The sequence below is a fragment of the Callithrix jacchus genome, chromosome 16 (assembly GCF_049354715.1).
Source record: "Callithrix jacchus isolate 240 chromosome 16, calJac240_pri, whole genome shotgun sequence".
NCBI lineage: Eukaryota > Metazoa > Chordata > Mammalia > Primates > Cebidae > Callithrix > Callithrix jacchus.
The window spans coordinates 58,871,779-58,886,425 of record NC_133517.1 but is presented as its reverse complement, the minus strand read 5'-3'; the positions used below and the strand labels follow the sequence as shown (position 1 = coordinate 58,886,425).

General features: G+C 45.8%; 1 protein-coding gene across 1 annotated transcript in view; it reads right to left on the bottom strand.

The window, feature by feature from the left end:
• COL22A1 (collagen type XXII alpha 1 chain) overlaps window positions 1-14,647 on the bottom strand; it is a 332,005-nt gene that overhangs the window by 72,019 nt on the left and 245,339 nt on the right. The window contains exons 41-43 of the mRNA XM_008983195.5: window positions 5,977-6,012; window positions 4,214-4,267; window positions 2,635-2,679 (exon numbers count right to left, since the gene is read on the bottom strand). Coding sequence (XP_008981443.1) covers window positions 2,635-2,679; window positions 4,214-4,267; window positions 5,977-6,012 — 135 coding nt within the window. The remainder of the gene's footprint in view (window positions 1-2,634; window positions 2,680-4,213; window positions 4,268-5,976; window positions 6,013-14,647) is intronic.

Sequence of the window (14,647 nt, the reverse complement as noted above, 5' to 3'; positions counted from 1 at the left end):
TTTAAATTTTGCAAAGAAAAAAGGAATACCAGAGGACCCAGGCAGCAGAGGCAAGATGGTAGACTTAGCAACTAAATGCAAGGGGGGCGATTTCTTCTCACTGAGTTTAGGTGAATGAATTACGAATCTAATCTTCCATCTTGGGGAGGCTGAAACCAAGGCAATTTTTCTGGCTATTTCCCCATCCTGGGCCTCATGAGCTTTCTGTCCCATCCTGTGGCTGGCAAAACCATGGGACAGTGGTAACATAAGTTTGCTCAGGGTAACTGCTGCAGTGGCTTGAGACGTGCTGGTGGTGTTCTCTGCATTGATATGCTCAGAAATTCAATCAACGCTCTGGGCTATTGAAAGCGGATTCCCTCAGAGAGACTGGGGTTGAATTAAATCAGATTGAAGATGCTGCCGTGAGAACTCACTTAGGACGCAGCTGCTAAAGCCAAGGCCAAGACCCCCCCAGTTATCTGAGATCTTCTGAAAAAAAAAAAAGCCACCTTTGCTATGGTAATTTATTAAAACTCTTAAAATGGAGAGGTGTTTTATTTTGAAGCTGTATATATTTCTCCTGGGACCTTAATTATAAGAAGGGGTTTATATGGTTCAGATTGGTACATTTTAATGCTGCTGGCCTTGTATCATTAGGGATATTGTTACACTGCCATTGAGCCCTTTGCGTAATTAGAGTGAATTATATCAGACACAATGGCTGCGCACGAGTTACAAAGGGAGAGAGAGTGAGGAGTGGATTTTCAGTATAGGTACACTGTGGTCTTGGATACGATTTCATTAACATCTTGCTGTGACTCATTTCTGAAACCTCATACATCTCAAAAGATACACAGGCCCAGCATGTGGATGGAGGCGGTGGCCTTGTGAAGGTGGACTGGATATGGCAGACTGCCATCTCTGCCTTCTATGAGTCAGTCACTCATGTCACCTGTTGTTGGGCCCAATGGGCTCAGAGAACAAGCGGGCAGTGTGGGGTGTAAATGCCAGTTTCCATCCTGCCCAGGTCCTCCCTACTCTCTGTGCATCCTTGCCCCTGGTGCCAGTTACATAGCCAGTGACTGACTGATGGCAGGGTGAAAATACCTGGGTCTGGCCTCAAGGGGGACAGCCTTGTGGATCCATTCACCGTCTAGATTTCCATGTGGATCAGGCTGGGGCTAGGCTTGACCTGAACCCACATTTTTGACGGTTTTTTTCAGCCTCTCAGTGCACATTGTGAGCTGCACTGTGCCGACTTGACGATCTTTGCAGGGAGATGGCAAAGCCCAGCTCTGGCACAGATCATCTGAAACCCCGTTTGATCTCTGGCCTGAATCTCACTCTCCCTGCACTTCACCAGAGCTTTGCATTTTGGTGATGAAGTGGCTTCTGTGAGGGTGATTTGGCTCCTGCAAAGCTGGCTGCACAGGGGAGGACATGTGAGTGACTAAGGTGTCCCTAACCTCCAACAAGAGTTTACACTCCTCTCATCGGAGGGTCTGCAATGAAAAGTGCCAGGACCCTTAAAGGCAGAACAGGATGCTGTCCAGGTCTCTGCTGTGCCAACTGACTCAGATAAGTGAGGGAGAGTCATCCGCACCCAAAGGGACCTCTGTGCCTTGGGTCCTTATCTGGAATTTGTAGCAGGCCAGGCTTGAAAAAGAGACAGGTAGCCTCTCAGATCCATCTTAAGGTGAAGCTTCTACCCAGGTGAGTATCTCGCTTTCTGAAACCAGACTTACAGCCTCACTCTTGAGGCCTGCGATTCCCCAGTCTTGGTTTCTGCTGTCTCTTCCATCTTAGGCAGCTTTTTCCCAAGGACTCCTCTCTCTCCCATCTGCACAGCTGCCTCCCAGTCCCCAGGCCTGTGCATGCCCACTGCTCCTTTCTCTGGCATTGAAAACTCCGTCAGAGGATGTCCCAGGAGATGAGGGTGTCTTGCATCAGGGAAGCCTATAGGACCCTTGGGCTGTACTGAGGCCACATTGCCAAGGACCCAACAGTCAGAGCTGTCTCTGTCTCCTCAACCTTTCACAAATTCCCCTGTTCTCACTCCTCTATGTTCTAACATAGAGGCAAGAAGGAATGCTTCCTCTATGTTAAACAGAAGGCAACTGGGAAGGCTGACATCACCCAGCCAAGAGCCAGGAAACAGGCAAGTTAGGGATTTGCCACGGGTGCTACTATTGCTCATTTGCTCACCCCAGACCCACTTTTTATCCTTCTCTACCCTGTTCCGTGCCTGGGAGGTTAAACCCCTAGAATGTATCCCGGGCTGGTCTGCCGTCCAGAAGTTGGATTCACCAATTTGAGGCACCGTCAGAAAACTGGAGGGTGGCAGACATCCCTACCTCCAGGCCTTGGGCCACACTTTCTGGTAGTGGTGTTGCACCCACAACTGAGCTCCTAGTTGTCATCACTTTCTCGCTGTTCTATTCTCACTGGGCTTTGAAAACAGGCATAATGGTGCTAAGGACTTCCCACAGTGGTTTATCTCTGGGTCTCACAACACCTATATTGGTTTCCTCTGCCCACAGTTTGTCAAAGGTCTCTTTGTTAAAACCTCTTGAACCTTCTGAGTTGCATTTTTTTTCTTGCTTATGCCCCAACAGATAGTTAATATTCATCCAAAACCATAAGATGACATACTGGCTTGCCAGGAGGCCCTCTTTCTCCCGGATTTCCTGGTGCACCCTAAGAGAAGAAGGAAAGAAAACATTAACTGGGATAAGCACACTATCCTGACCCACTCCACTCACACCCTCTGCCAGCCTCCCTATCTGCCAAGTATGACTCAGTGGGAAAAGAATCATCAGGGCATGAGGATTGGCACCAAGAAAAATGTGTGGTTTCCAATCTCAGCTGAATACCTAAGGCTTCCCAGGAAGACGACAATGGCAAATGTTTACAACTGCCTCCACAACTCCTGTGCTAAACACAAACTAAAAACAACTCAGGGAGGCCGAGGCAGGTGGATCACGAGGTCAAGAGATCGAGACCATCCTGGTCAACATGGTGAAACCCCGTCTCTACTAAAAACACAAAAAATTAGCTGGGCATGGTGGCACATGCCTGTAATCCCAGCTACTCAGGAGGCTGAGGCAGGAGAATTGCCTGAACCCAGGAGGCGGAGGTTGCCGTGAGCTGAGATCGCGCCATTGCACTCAGCCTGGGTAACAAGTGCGAAACTCCATCTCAAGAAGAAAAAAACAAAAAACAACTCATCAACACAGAACATGTGCATGCATGCACAAAGACACACACACACACACACACACACACACACACACATGTGCGTGCACACACATACACACACACACGCCCTGTCTTAAACTTTTCCAAACACAAGTGGAAGGAATGGCTTTGAAAAGTTAAAAAAAAAATACTTCTATTAGATTGACTATAAGAATTAATTCTGAGAGTAGAACAGTGAAATTTCAATATTTGGAAGCAGGAATGAGAGAGTAACCTCTTTAGAAACAGAACCCAAGGAAGAGAAGGAGATTTTATTGTTCTTGCTTATAATGAACTAAAACTACAGAGATAAAAAGATGCATGTCTGAGCAATGAATACCACTGCTTACTGGTGCCAGACACCTTTGTCCTCTAAGGACTCATGGTTGTCATTTGCCATTTGGTCAGTGAGTATGGATCAAGCACCTTCTATGTACCTGGCACACTGCTAGGCACCAGGGACATCCAGACATATAAGACACAAGGGATCCTTCTTAGAGCTCAGAAGTGGCTGAGCAAAGGCCAAACAATGGAGATAAGAGATGGCTGTCGCTGTCACAAAGTGGGAAGGAACACATCCTCACAATGAGCATCACATGTGTCTGTGGAGTTCTGTGGAAAAGAGAGAGCCAGTCCACGGAAGGGTGGGGAACAAGTCCCCAGAGAAGGTAATGCCTGATTCGGGCAGAACAGGCAGGCTAGGTATGTAAGAAGTTGACCAAGAAATTAAGAAACATTGTGTGGGATACCCAGGAGCTTAAGGATTTTGAAAATGTAACACAAATAAACATAGGAAATAAAACTGGATAATACAAAGTTACAAGCCACACTCAATAGAAGAGCAAAAATGAAAAGCATGCCCATGGAGCTTCCTGGAAATCCTCAACTGGGCTACAAAGCTGGCCACATGGGCAAAGAGGCCCAGAGATGGAGGTGGGCTTCCAGGGGTCACATAAAAACCTTCACTGAGTCCACACCATTTCTCTGTACTTACATCTCGGCCGGCTGGTCCCTGGGGGCCAGGGAATCCCGGTAAGCCTCGTGATCCCTGAAGCAAGAGAAAAGAAGACACTGACACCCCACAATATTTTAAGCAAATAAGGACACTCCCTCCCTGGCAATAGTTGGCTCCTTCAACAGACGGACTGTTGCTACGAGGAATCTGATGTAATGTGTGTGCCAAAGCACCCCGCTCAGAGTTTACTCATCTGACTGCACCCCGTGGAAGTACGCGCTGGGCACACAGAGAGAATGCTCTGGAAAACCTTTGCTTTGAGCCCAATGATGGGGACCTCATTTGCATAGTTCCCTTGCTTGAGTGAAAGGGACAGCTCCTGTGGTGAGATGGGTCTGAGGGCAAACGCTGGCTCACTCCTCTCATGCCCTGTGGATAATCAGCCCTGAGAGCTTCTAACTAAGCGACTAAAGAAGTTTCCCTGTACAAGACCCAGCATGATGCTCAGCACAGGCCTGGAGATTACTACTCTTTGTAAGAAAATAATTTCTAGTTGCAAACTTCTGGACAACATCAAGAAATGGCACAGATACATCATTATGGATTTGTCCATAAGTGAGTCTAAAAGCGGGAATTCCCAACAGTTGCTGGAACTGCACTGTGCAGCTTCTCAGGAGCTGACCCTGCCTCTCCAGGGTCTTCACAGACCTCCCCTTCTACTGACCCCTCCATCTAGAGTCCCACCTGTCTTGCCTCTGCTTTGCAATAACTTGCTCTGAAATCGCATGTCTATCAGTTCACTATGCAGGGCCTCAATTTCTTCATCTATAAAAATGGGTATAAGAATCCCTGTGCTGGGCACGGTGGCTCAAGCTTGTCATCCCAGCACTTTGGGAGGCCGAGGTGGGTGGGTCACCTGAGGTCAGGAGTTTGAGACCAGCCTGGCTAACATGGTGGAATCCCGTCTCTACTAAAAATACAAAAAAATTAGCTGGGTGTGGTGGTGGGAGGCTGTCATCCCAGATACTGGGGAGGACAAAACAGGAAAATCATTTGAACTCGGGAGGCGGAGGTTGCGGTGAGCTGAGATCACTGTATTGCATTCAGCCTGGGTGACAGAGCAGGACTCTGTCTCAAAAAAAAAAAAAAAAAAAAAAAAAAAATCCGTGTCCTTAATTCAGAAATCATATAAATAAAGGTCACATGGCATAGGTACAATCACCCCAGTGGCTACAATGCAGCTTTTCCTCCTGGGGTGATATGTAAAATCATGTTTTCCCAGTAAATGCACACAGTCATGTCATGGACGGTTGCTGCTCCCAAGAGTGAAGGCTCACTGAGAGTCCTCCTGTTGTCTCAGTATAAAGTCAGTCCACCGGATCTCCACAGTGGCTCCCAGGTCCTGCTCTGCCCACCTTACAGATTACCAGCAATCCCCACATTGGCTCTTGCTGTGTGGCTGGGGTTGGTGAAAACAGGATTCAAAATTAGCTCTTCGGGCGGGCAATTTGGCTGAATTCATTAAACCATGGCTGCCCTTCTGTGTTGAAGAGATGACCAAAACAGTCTGTTTGACTGATGATACTATGGGCAGGTCATCCCTTCTCTACTCATATGTACAGCTACCACACTGTCTTCTACAGGTCAGAGTTCATATGCTGGAGAGTCTGCACTGTTCAATAACATGAGGAATTTTCAGAATCGACTTCACTCTTTGGTGCCTCCCACTTAAAATTGCTTTGATCAGATAAAGCAGGATTCCTCCCATAGAAACTCATCCCTTTATTTAAAGCATACTGTACCGGGGGGCCTTTGTCTCCTGGTGGTCCAGAAGGACCCTAGAAACAAACAAACAAGTATGTAAGTAAAGTAGAAATGGCATGCTGATGTGCTAATGTAAACAAGCTATGGTGTTTATTCCATAGACAGGTCCTCTGTTGTCCTGGAAAAAGTCACTACCTCCCACCTTGAAGCCACACTGCCAGGCCGTCTTACCACCTGCCCACCCACAAATGTTGCTCATGAAAATCTCTCTGCAAGCCCCTCAACTGATGCCACCCTATCCTCATCCCTGCATGGTTGCTGACACCTGGGCCCAACTCTACTTTGCAGCTTTCGTGTGGGCTTGGACCCGATAGCCCCACCTTCCCTGTATCACCCCCTTGGAGATGCACTGTCTCTTTCTGCTTAGGAAAGGATGGGCATACAATGGTCACGTTCCCCAGCCACAGCCTTAGTGACTGAGGCTGCAGTAATGAGGCCCCCTTCTCCTACAAGGAGTGCACACACACTTATACACACACACAGATATACAGACACAGACTTGGGTCTGGCATCCTCCAACTGTGCCCAGTTCTTTGCCCAGGCAGAATTTGGCTTCTAGATATTATACTTAAGATGCTATTCACTGGTTGACTTGAAGGCATTCACATGCAATTCCAAGTCTTGCAGTGAGTGGGACTGTCCCTTGCCCCGCAGTCTTTCATACACTGGGCATATCCATGAAGACTCTGTCCTGCCTTTCTACCTGGAAACATTCTTGTCACACTCTAGTTCTCCTTTGTGAAATCCCTGCCTGTGGAGAGCCTCCCCTGGCTTCTCCCAGCATGCTCACTGGATTGTCCCTGCCCCTGCGCCCACCCTGCCTAAGACTGAAAGTCCAGCATTGTTACTGTCTGTTGGTCCATCCTTCTTCACTGAATGGACTGAATGCTCCCATGAGGTGGCCACTGAGTCTGCATTCTTACCACGCTCTCTCCAGCACTCAGAGTGCCCTGTGCATTGCAAGAATATAGCAAAATAGAGCACAGCAAATTGCATTTGATCAAATGAAAAATTTAAAGCACGAGAACTTGAGAATCAATGCCAATCATCCTTTCTTTTCAGAGGATCAAACTAAGGTCCAGAGGAGAGAGAGAGAGAGAGATCTGCCCAAGCCGTACCAGGAGTCGCTGGCCAGGGTGAGGTTGTTCCCACATTCTGCCCTCAGTCCTGTGAACCCTGCACCCCCCTGTAGCACAGCCCATGAGAATGTCCCTAGGTATTCTCAAGACAACAAAATGATTTCACATCAATGACAGGGCTCCTGCAGTATGGTGGAAGAGGTAACCTAAAAGCCTGCCCATTAAATATGCCCCAGAGCTGTCTAATAATAAAATAGAATAAGCATCATCTTAAGTGTATAGTTGGGCACTAAAGAAAGTAGAGGTAATCTCCAGAGGTCTAGAGAAAGAGACAACTGAGAAGCAGTGCCTTAAATCTACACAGACCTGCCCTGGAGGGAGCAGGGCTCTCAGAGTCGTGTAGGAACAGGGAATGAGGCTGGACAGGAAACTCAGAACAGTAAGTAAAGGCAAGTCCTTCAGTAGATTATATCATGGGCCCACAGGCTTTTACTATAAAGGGACAGATAGTAAAGCTAAGGGGTAGAGAAAGAAATGATGTCTAGGAGGCTCACCCGTCTTTGTCTGGGATACAGGTGCATGGTGCAGGAAGCCTCCGCCGAGAACTCACCCTCAGGGCCCTGCTCTCACAGGCAGCTGGGAGCTCTAAGATAGAAGTCCTGCAGAGCCTCAGCTCAAAGCCAGTGTGCTTACACACAGCCACTGGGTACCCAGCAAAGCAAATCCGCTCAGAGCATACAGAGCAGCTAAAGGATCTTCACAGATAGATTCCCAAAGGACGTGAACCTGCGAACTCAAATTGCAAAGCTGTTCTCCGCAAGGGTATCAATGGACATAACAAGCAGTAAAATTGAGTTTCCACAAACTTTGGAGGATGGGATGGTCAGATGCAGCCAATAAAAAAGGTCTATTAAACTGATTACATGTACAAAAAAAAGAGAAAGAAAACACGAAGAAAATAACATGTCATTATCCAGAAACATCTGGCAGGTATCAAAAGAGCCAGAGTACATTTTTTAGAAACAGAAATGTAGAATCATTAAAATTTTTAAAATTTAATAACCAAGTTAAATAATTTGAAACTGATATAAAATAGAAATTCCAGAATAACTGTCTTTAAGAATCCTGACAAATGTTACCTCCTGAAGAGCCTCTGCAGAGTGGCAACTGAACAACAACAGGACAAAAACAAGGACAATATAATTTTTAAGACATACAATAACCATGACTGAACAGTGGCAAATTATAGTACATTTCTGAAATGATCCTTTATTCCCTCTTGACCAAATGACTGATAAATGACCAGAATATAGCACATCTGCTTCTCTCTCTCTCTCTCTCTCTCTGTCTCTCTCTCCACCCCCCCTCTCTCTCAAAATCTCTCATCTATTTCTCAGAATTCGATCTAATTCCAGAAATGGCTGAAGGAGTTATACACACACTTAGGGAGGGCTGCCTAGGGAAACAGAGATGAAGGAATAACTCAGAGCTGCACAAAAAAAGGGGACTTCCAGCTGTTGGACTATACACCAGGAGTGGTCCTATCTGCTCCATACACCAATGTTCTCACTTTAACCCCAATCAGAGGCCTGCAAACTGGGTATTATCAACATTTCATTGCTATAGATGTCGAAACTAAAGCTAAAAACCATTGACTAGCTTAGCTAAGAACAAGCAGGAAAAGTAATGGACTCAGATTCCACCTCTGGCCTGACTCAGAAGCCAGTGCTCTCCTCATTCCACCTCACTGCTCTGTCCAGGTGTAGGTCAGTGGTGCACCTGCGCCACTATACATGCATTTGAATTGTGTTCCTCTCACAGGAGTTCCTAGGGAGGATGGATATGTACTCCTTAAGGAAAGGGCATGAAGGATGGTTTGTTACCAGCCTGGGAAAGGTTGTCATGTGAGAGTCACCCATTGTTTTCAAGTTAAATCCCAGGATCCACTTTAAGCATTTAACTTGTTTATCATATCAGGCTCCAAATTACTTTCTTACATCATTTCACAGAAAATCCCCTTTGAAGGATGTGTTTTTAAATTAAAGGTCTTCATTTCAAATCGCAGCTTATCAATCATTAGCTGTTTGACCTTAAGCAAGTTACTTAGACAGCTTCTCTGACCTTCACTTTTCTCAATTGCAATACAATCTAGAGTATCACCATCACCTTGCCTTATGTTATTGGAAATAAAAGAAGATACTGTAAGCAGAGAAGCAGGTAGCACCCAACCATAAAAGGTGTTCCCATTGCTATTCTGATGGTCTACTTTTAAGGAAGATAGAGGTATGTTGAAGAAAGGGGTTGCACAATGACTTTCTAATGTCATTCCTGTATCTGAAGCTCAAATATGTTTTTAACAATTACAACTCTGTTTTCTGAAATTATGCCCTCTGATGTGTTTGTTCAAGAGTCATTTTACCCTAATAACCAGATATTGGCCATTGATACCAGTTTCCATTCAGAGAAACTACTATGACTTCTTGAAGAAATGACTGATCAGAGACCTGGACAAGGAATGTATTCAAGAAACCTAGAGAGGGAGCAAGAAACCATCAAAGACTGCTAGGCTTGTGTCAAAGGTACCCAGGGTCGACTTAAATAGACCACCCACTGGCAGGAAACAAGACAAACTGAGCAACAAAAGGAAGACTAGCTGCAATAATTTGAAACACATCAAACATATTTATATCCACAAGTTCAAAATTATTCTTAGAACAAACAACAACAAGCATCTAATTGGTCCTCTTTGCAAGATGCTAGGGAACCAAGTCAATGTTTGAAAACAAGGGACAGACTCCAACCATTTATATTCTGCCTTCCATATGTCTTGTACCACTGGGTATCCAAAGGGTACATGAGGGAACATTTCTCTATATAGAAGTATCCCAGCTAATAAAGAAAGAAAGAACTAGAACAGAGGCAGTTTGCAACCCTTGATGTACTAATTGGTGAGAGCATTAGACATCACAGGATAAATGCATCACAAAGAGACTCCACCAGACATCATGTGCCTCCTACTGGAAGGACACCCCACCTGTGAAGTCTTGCCAACAACATCAAACCAGAATCAGATCAAGGCTGTAGTTCTGAGTACCAACTTAGCTGGACCACAGGGACCGAGGAACGCATTAAGCTATTGCATTAACAAATTCCAGATGGTGGAAAATTCTGAGACGAAAACAAAATTCTTTGAAACATTCAACCAATCGCTAGGTTTATTTGGATCTTAACTCAAACAACAACAACAGCGAAACCCACAAACACGGAAGTATGACATGTATGAAATAACCAGAAATTTGAACACTGACTAGATATTTGATGGTGTTATGGATTTTTTAGGGGTATGGTATAATGAAATTGTGATTCTGTTTCAAAAAAATTCTTATCTTTCAGAAATGTTTGCTGAAATATCTACAGACAAAAATGTGTCTGTTTGCTTCAAAATAATGGAAAGTAGTGGATGATAAGAGGAAAACAGTGGCCATCAGCTGTGGGATCCTCATACTAGGCATGGCTACATGGGAATTTATTTTGCTATTCTGCCTATTTTTAGTATATGTGAAATTCTCCATAATAAAAAATATATAATATATACACACACAGACACACATACATACACATACGTATCACACATATGAATACACTTACATCTGATACACATGCACAGCCATGTTATTGGTGTTTTCTGACACCAATAGTGAAATTTTACAAAACAGAAAGCCCCATATGGTTTTAGATGTGTTAAACACATTCTCTTCTTTCTCTGCCATCCGGCTGTTCTAAAAATCAGTTTCCCTTTTCTCAGAATTGATCACCTCTTTGTTCCTCCCACCATAGGCACAGATCTGAAAATTAAAGTGAACTTTTATTCTCTGTAATGTTTGATCCAAGTACCTCACGTGTGCACAGGCCTGGTGCTGTGTGCTGGGGTGGATGGCCGAGTGGCTTCATAGTACGGAGCATGCCTATGTGAAGCACTCCAGGTGAGAGGAAAATCCCTGTTGTAATGATTGATCAGGCTTAGTGAGTCAGGGTTACAGGATGTCTAGAGCTACTGGCATCAGCTGGAGAGAGTTTGGGGAATCTTTACCCAGAGGAGGACAGGTGAAAGGTTTAGTGGAATGCGGGGCTTCACAGGCAGAGAAGAGGAGGAGGCAGAGATGTCCCTGGCAGAGGAGAGCATTAGGCAAAGAGGAGAAGTCAGGCCCTGTGGTCAGAGAACAGCAGGGGTGCTGCCAGGAATATCCAGGGGAAGCTGGCGTCTGAAGGAGAAGGGCCCGAGCACCTTGCTGAAGAGGCCTCTAAAGTTACCCACCAGGCGAGAGGTGGGCTCAGATCCAGGCTTTAGGAGGACTGTTGTGGTTGCAGTGTGGGGAAAGGGTCAGAGGGAACAGACCAGAGGTCCAGATACCAGGCACCTGGGGAGACCAGGAAGAAAACCCATGAGTAAAGCAGGGGCAGAGTTAGGCTGAGCAGAAAGTACAGACATGGAGAACAGGGAGTGCCGGATAGGGCTCGGCCACGGCGTGGGTCTGCTGAGGGACCAGAGATGAGGATCCTGGAGGCCAGTCAGGGCTGCATCTGGCCTCCCCCGTATCTGGTACCAAGAAGCCTTTCTCATGCTGGCTTTAACTGTTCTGGTTCCCAGAACCAGAAACAGCCCAGGACAGCCCAGCTCCTCCCACCATGTCATGAAGGAGTCTCCTGGGACCACAAGGAGAGCAGAGGCTGTCTTCCAGCTTGGAAACAAAGAGTGCAGAATTCAGGGCAAGATAAACGTAGGTTCAAATGCCTGCTTGGCCTCTCACCAGCAGAGTGACCCAGGCCAACTGCTTGAACCTCTCTGAGCCCGAGTCTCCTCATCTGAATCCTGGAGACGATAATAGTTACACCTTCCTGGACTGCTAGGAAGATTAGGAAAGGCAGTGGCATATCAAACCAAGTGCCCAGCACAGAGCTCAACCCATGTTAATTACGCCTTAGGAATTATTATTGAGAACAACAAACGGTTTGTTCCATTTAGAAAAAAGAGTTTCCGATCAGAAGCGGCAAGAGAAACTTATTTAAAAACTGTTTTCTTTCTCCATCAACAGAAGAAACTCCTGACACTTTTTTTTTTAGACAGAGTCTTGCTCTCTCCCCCAGGCTAGAGTGCAGTGGCGCTATCTCAGCTCACTGCAACCTTCACCTCCCAGGTTCAAGCGATTCTCCTGCCTCAGCCTCCCAAGTAGCTGGGACTACAGGCACCTGCCACCACACCCAGCTAATTTTTGTATTTTTAGTAGAGGTGGGGCTTTACCGTGTTAGCCAGGCTGGCCTCGAACTTCTGACCTCAGACAATCTGCCTGCCTCAGCCTCCCAAAGTGCTGGGATTACAGGTGTGAGCCACTGCACCTGGCCATCCGGAGACTTTAATATAAAAACCAACTGTGGGAGGCTCAGCTCCTGGTTATACATGAAGCAATATGGGAGCCCTAGAGTCTAGGAGGTGGTGTGTGGTTTTACACCTTCCTCAGCCACCTCCTTCACTGCCCACACAATGTAGCTCTGTGCTCTGGGCAGGGAGAGACTGGATCTTAATGAATCAAGCCCTGCTCATTCCTTGAGCATCAACCATGAGGACAAGGCTGGGAGCTGAGCCCAGGGGTAACCATGGACAAATGCCCAGGTAACCATGGACAAATGCCCAGTGTTCCCAAGTAGCATTCAGACAAGATGGGGGTACTCACACCTAAAGGAATCTAGTCAGCCTAATTCTTGGGACAGCCTGAGTGGCTTTGGTTCTTATGATCAAAGGAACTGGACTAAAGCAGGCAGATAAGACATGAATTTGAAAGAAAAAAAAACACAGGCTAGACATGGAGGTCACTCATGCAGGAGCAATCATACACATAAAAAACTACTGGTAGGCTGGGCACGATGGCTCACCCCTGTAATCTCAACACTTTGGGGAAGCTAACGCAGGTGGGTGACTCAGGCTCAGGAGTTTGAGACCAGCCTGGGTAACAGAGCAAAACCTCATTTCTGCAAAAAATACAAAAATTAGTCAGGCATGGGGGCTCACACCAATGACTCAGGAGGCTGACGGGGGAGGATCACTTGAGCCCAGGAGGTGAAGGCTGAAGTGAGCCATGATCACACCACTGCACTCCAGCTTGGGCAGCAGAGTGAGACCCGGTCTCAGAAAAGAAAAGAAAAAGCCACTGGTGAGTGTGAAGACTTAAGTGAACATGAATTTTCATTACTACAGTTGACCCGTAAGCAACATGGGCTTGAACTGTGCAGGTTGACTTAAATACAGATTGTCTTCAATAAATATAGTGGAAAATATTTTGGAGATTTTCAACAATTTAAAAAAACTGTCAAATGATCCGGTGGCCAGAAATATTGCAAAATTAAGAAAAAGTAAGGTATGTCATGAATGCATCAAATATACAGAGATACTTAGTCTGTTGTATCATTTAGTATCATAAAATACACACAAATTTATAATAAAACGTTACAATTTGTCAAAATGTGTACACACAAACACAGACCATACATGGCACCATGGCACCGTGGCCATTGAGAAACAGGCAAAGAAACATACATGCAGCATTAAATCATAACTGTATGAAATTGACTGTAGCTGGACTGTATGTAGCCAGACTGTAGTACTATCATAATTTCACAGCATCTGCTTGGAGTCAGAAAGCTGAGGTTCCACTCCTATCCCCATCATGCCCTGTGTCTTCAGGAAAGTCGTTTCGCATCCGTTTCCTCATTTGTCAAATGAAAAGTAAAGTGCAATGCACCTGCCAGAGTTGCTGGGAGGAACAAATGAGAGATTGTCTGTGAGATAAGTGAGAGGCAGTCATGGAGGCCTTTGCCCACTCTGGTTCCTGCAAGTAGGCAGTTCATGTTGGCTGTGATTGCTATTACTCTAATATTTCAGTGGCTGTTATCGTTATTATTGTATTAATAATATAATGTTAATATTAATATAATGGAAGGTGGGAAATGAAAAGAAAAACCCTTCTTTTAGGGCATGTGAGATATTTTATTGTATGTAATGGAGGCATGCTTCCTGCCACTCTTACACTGGAGGGCAGGCAGCCTGGGAATTCTGTCCATTTTGAATGTGCATCCTCAATGCCTGGACCAACATAAGGCATCTGTACAACTAATAGGGAGGGATGGTGAGTGGCTCAAAAACAGAGGTCATTCCAGGTTGCAAAGTCTGAGAAAGACATCAGGCAAACAGGATGGCTATGACGTCACTGGGGCAAAGGCAGGGAAGCAGGTATTATCAGCAGTATTATCATGTAATCCTCCCAATTCTCTTGATGCTGCTGCAGAAGCTGCTGGCACCTGATCCTGAGGGAACTGAGGGCCAGAGTAAGAAGGAGCAGGTCTGGGTTGCTTGTCTTCACACACCCCAGCTCCTGCGGTCAAACTAATTTGGATCTGTCCCAGGGCCTGGGTAGGCTGATTTTGTAAGCGTCTTAAAAACTGCTAAGGCAATATCAGAGGCAACATGAAGATTAAAGGGATTTTTGCTTGTTTGTTAATATCTTGGGGCAGCAAGACA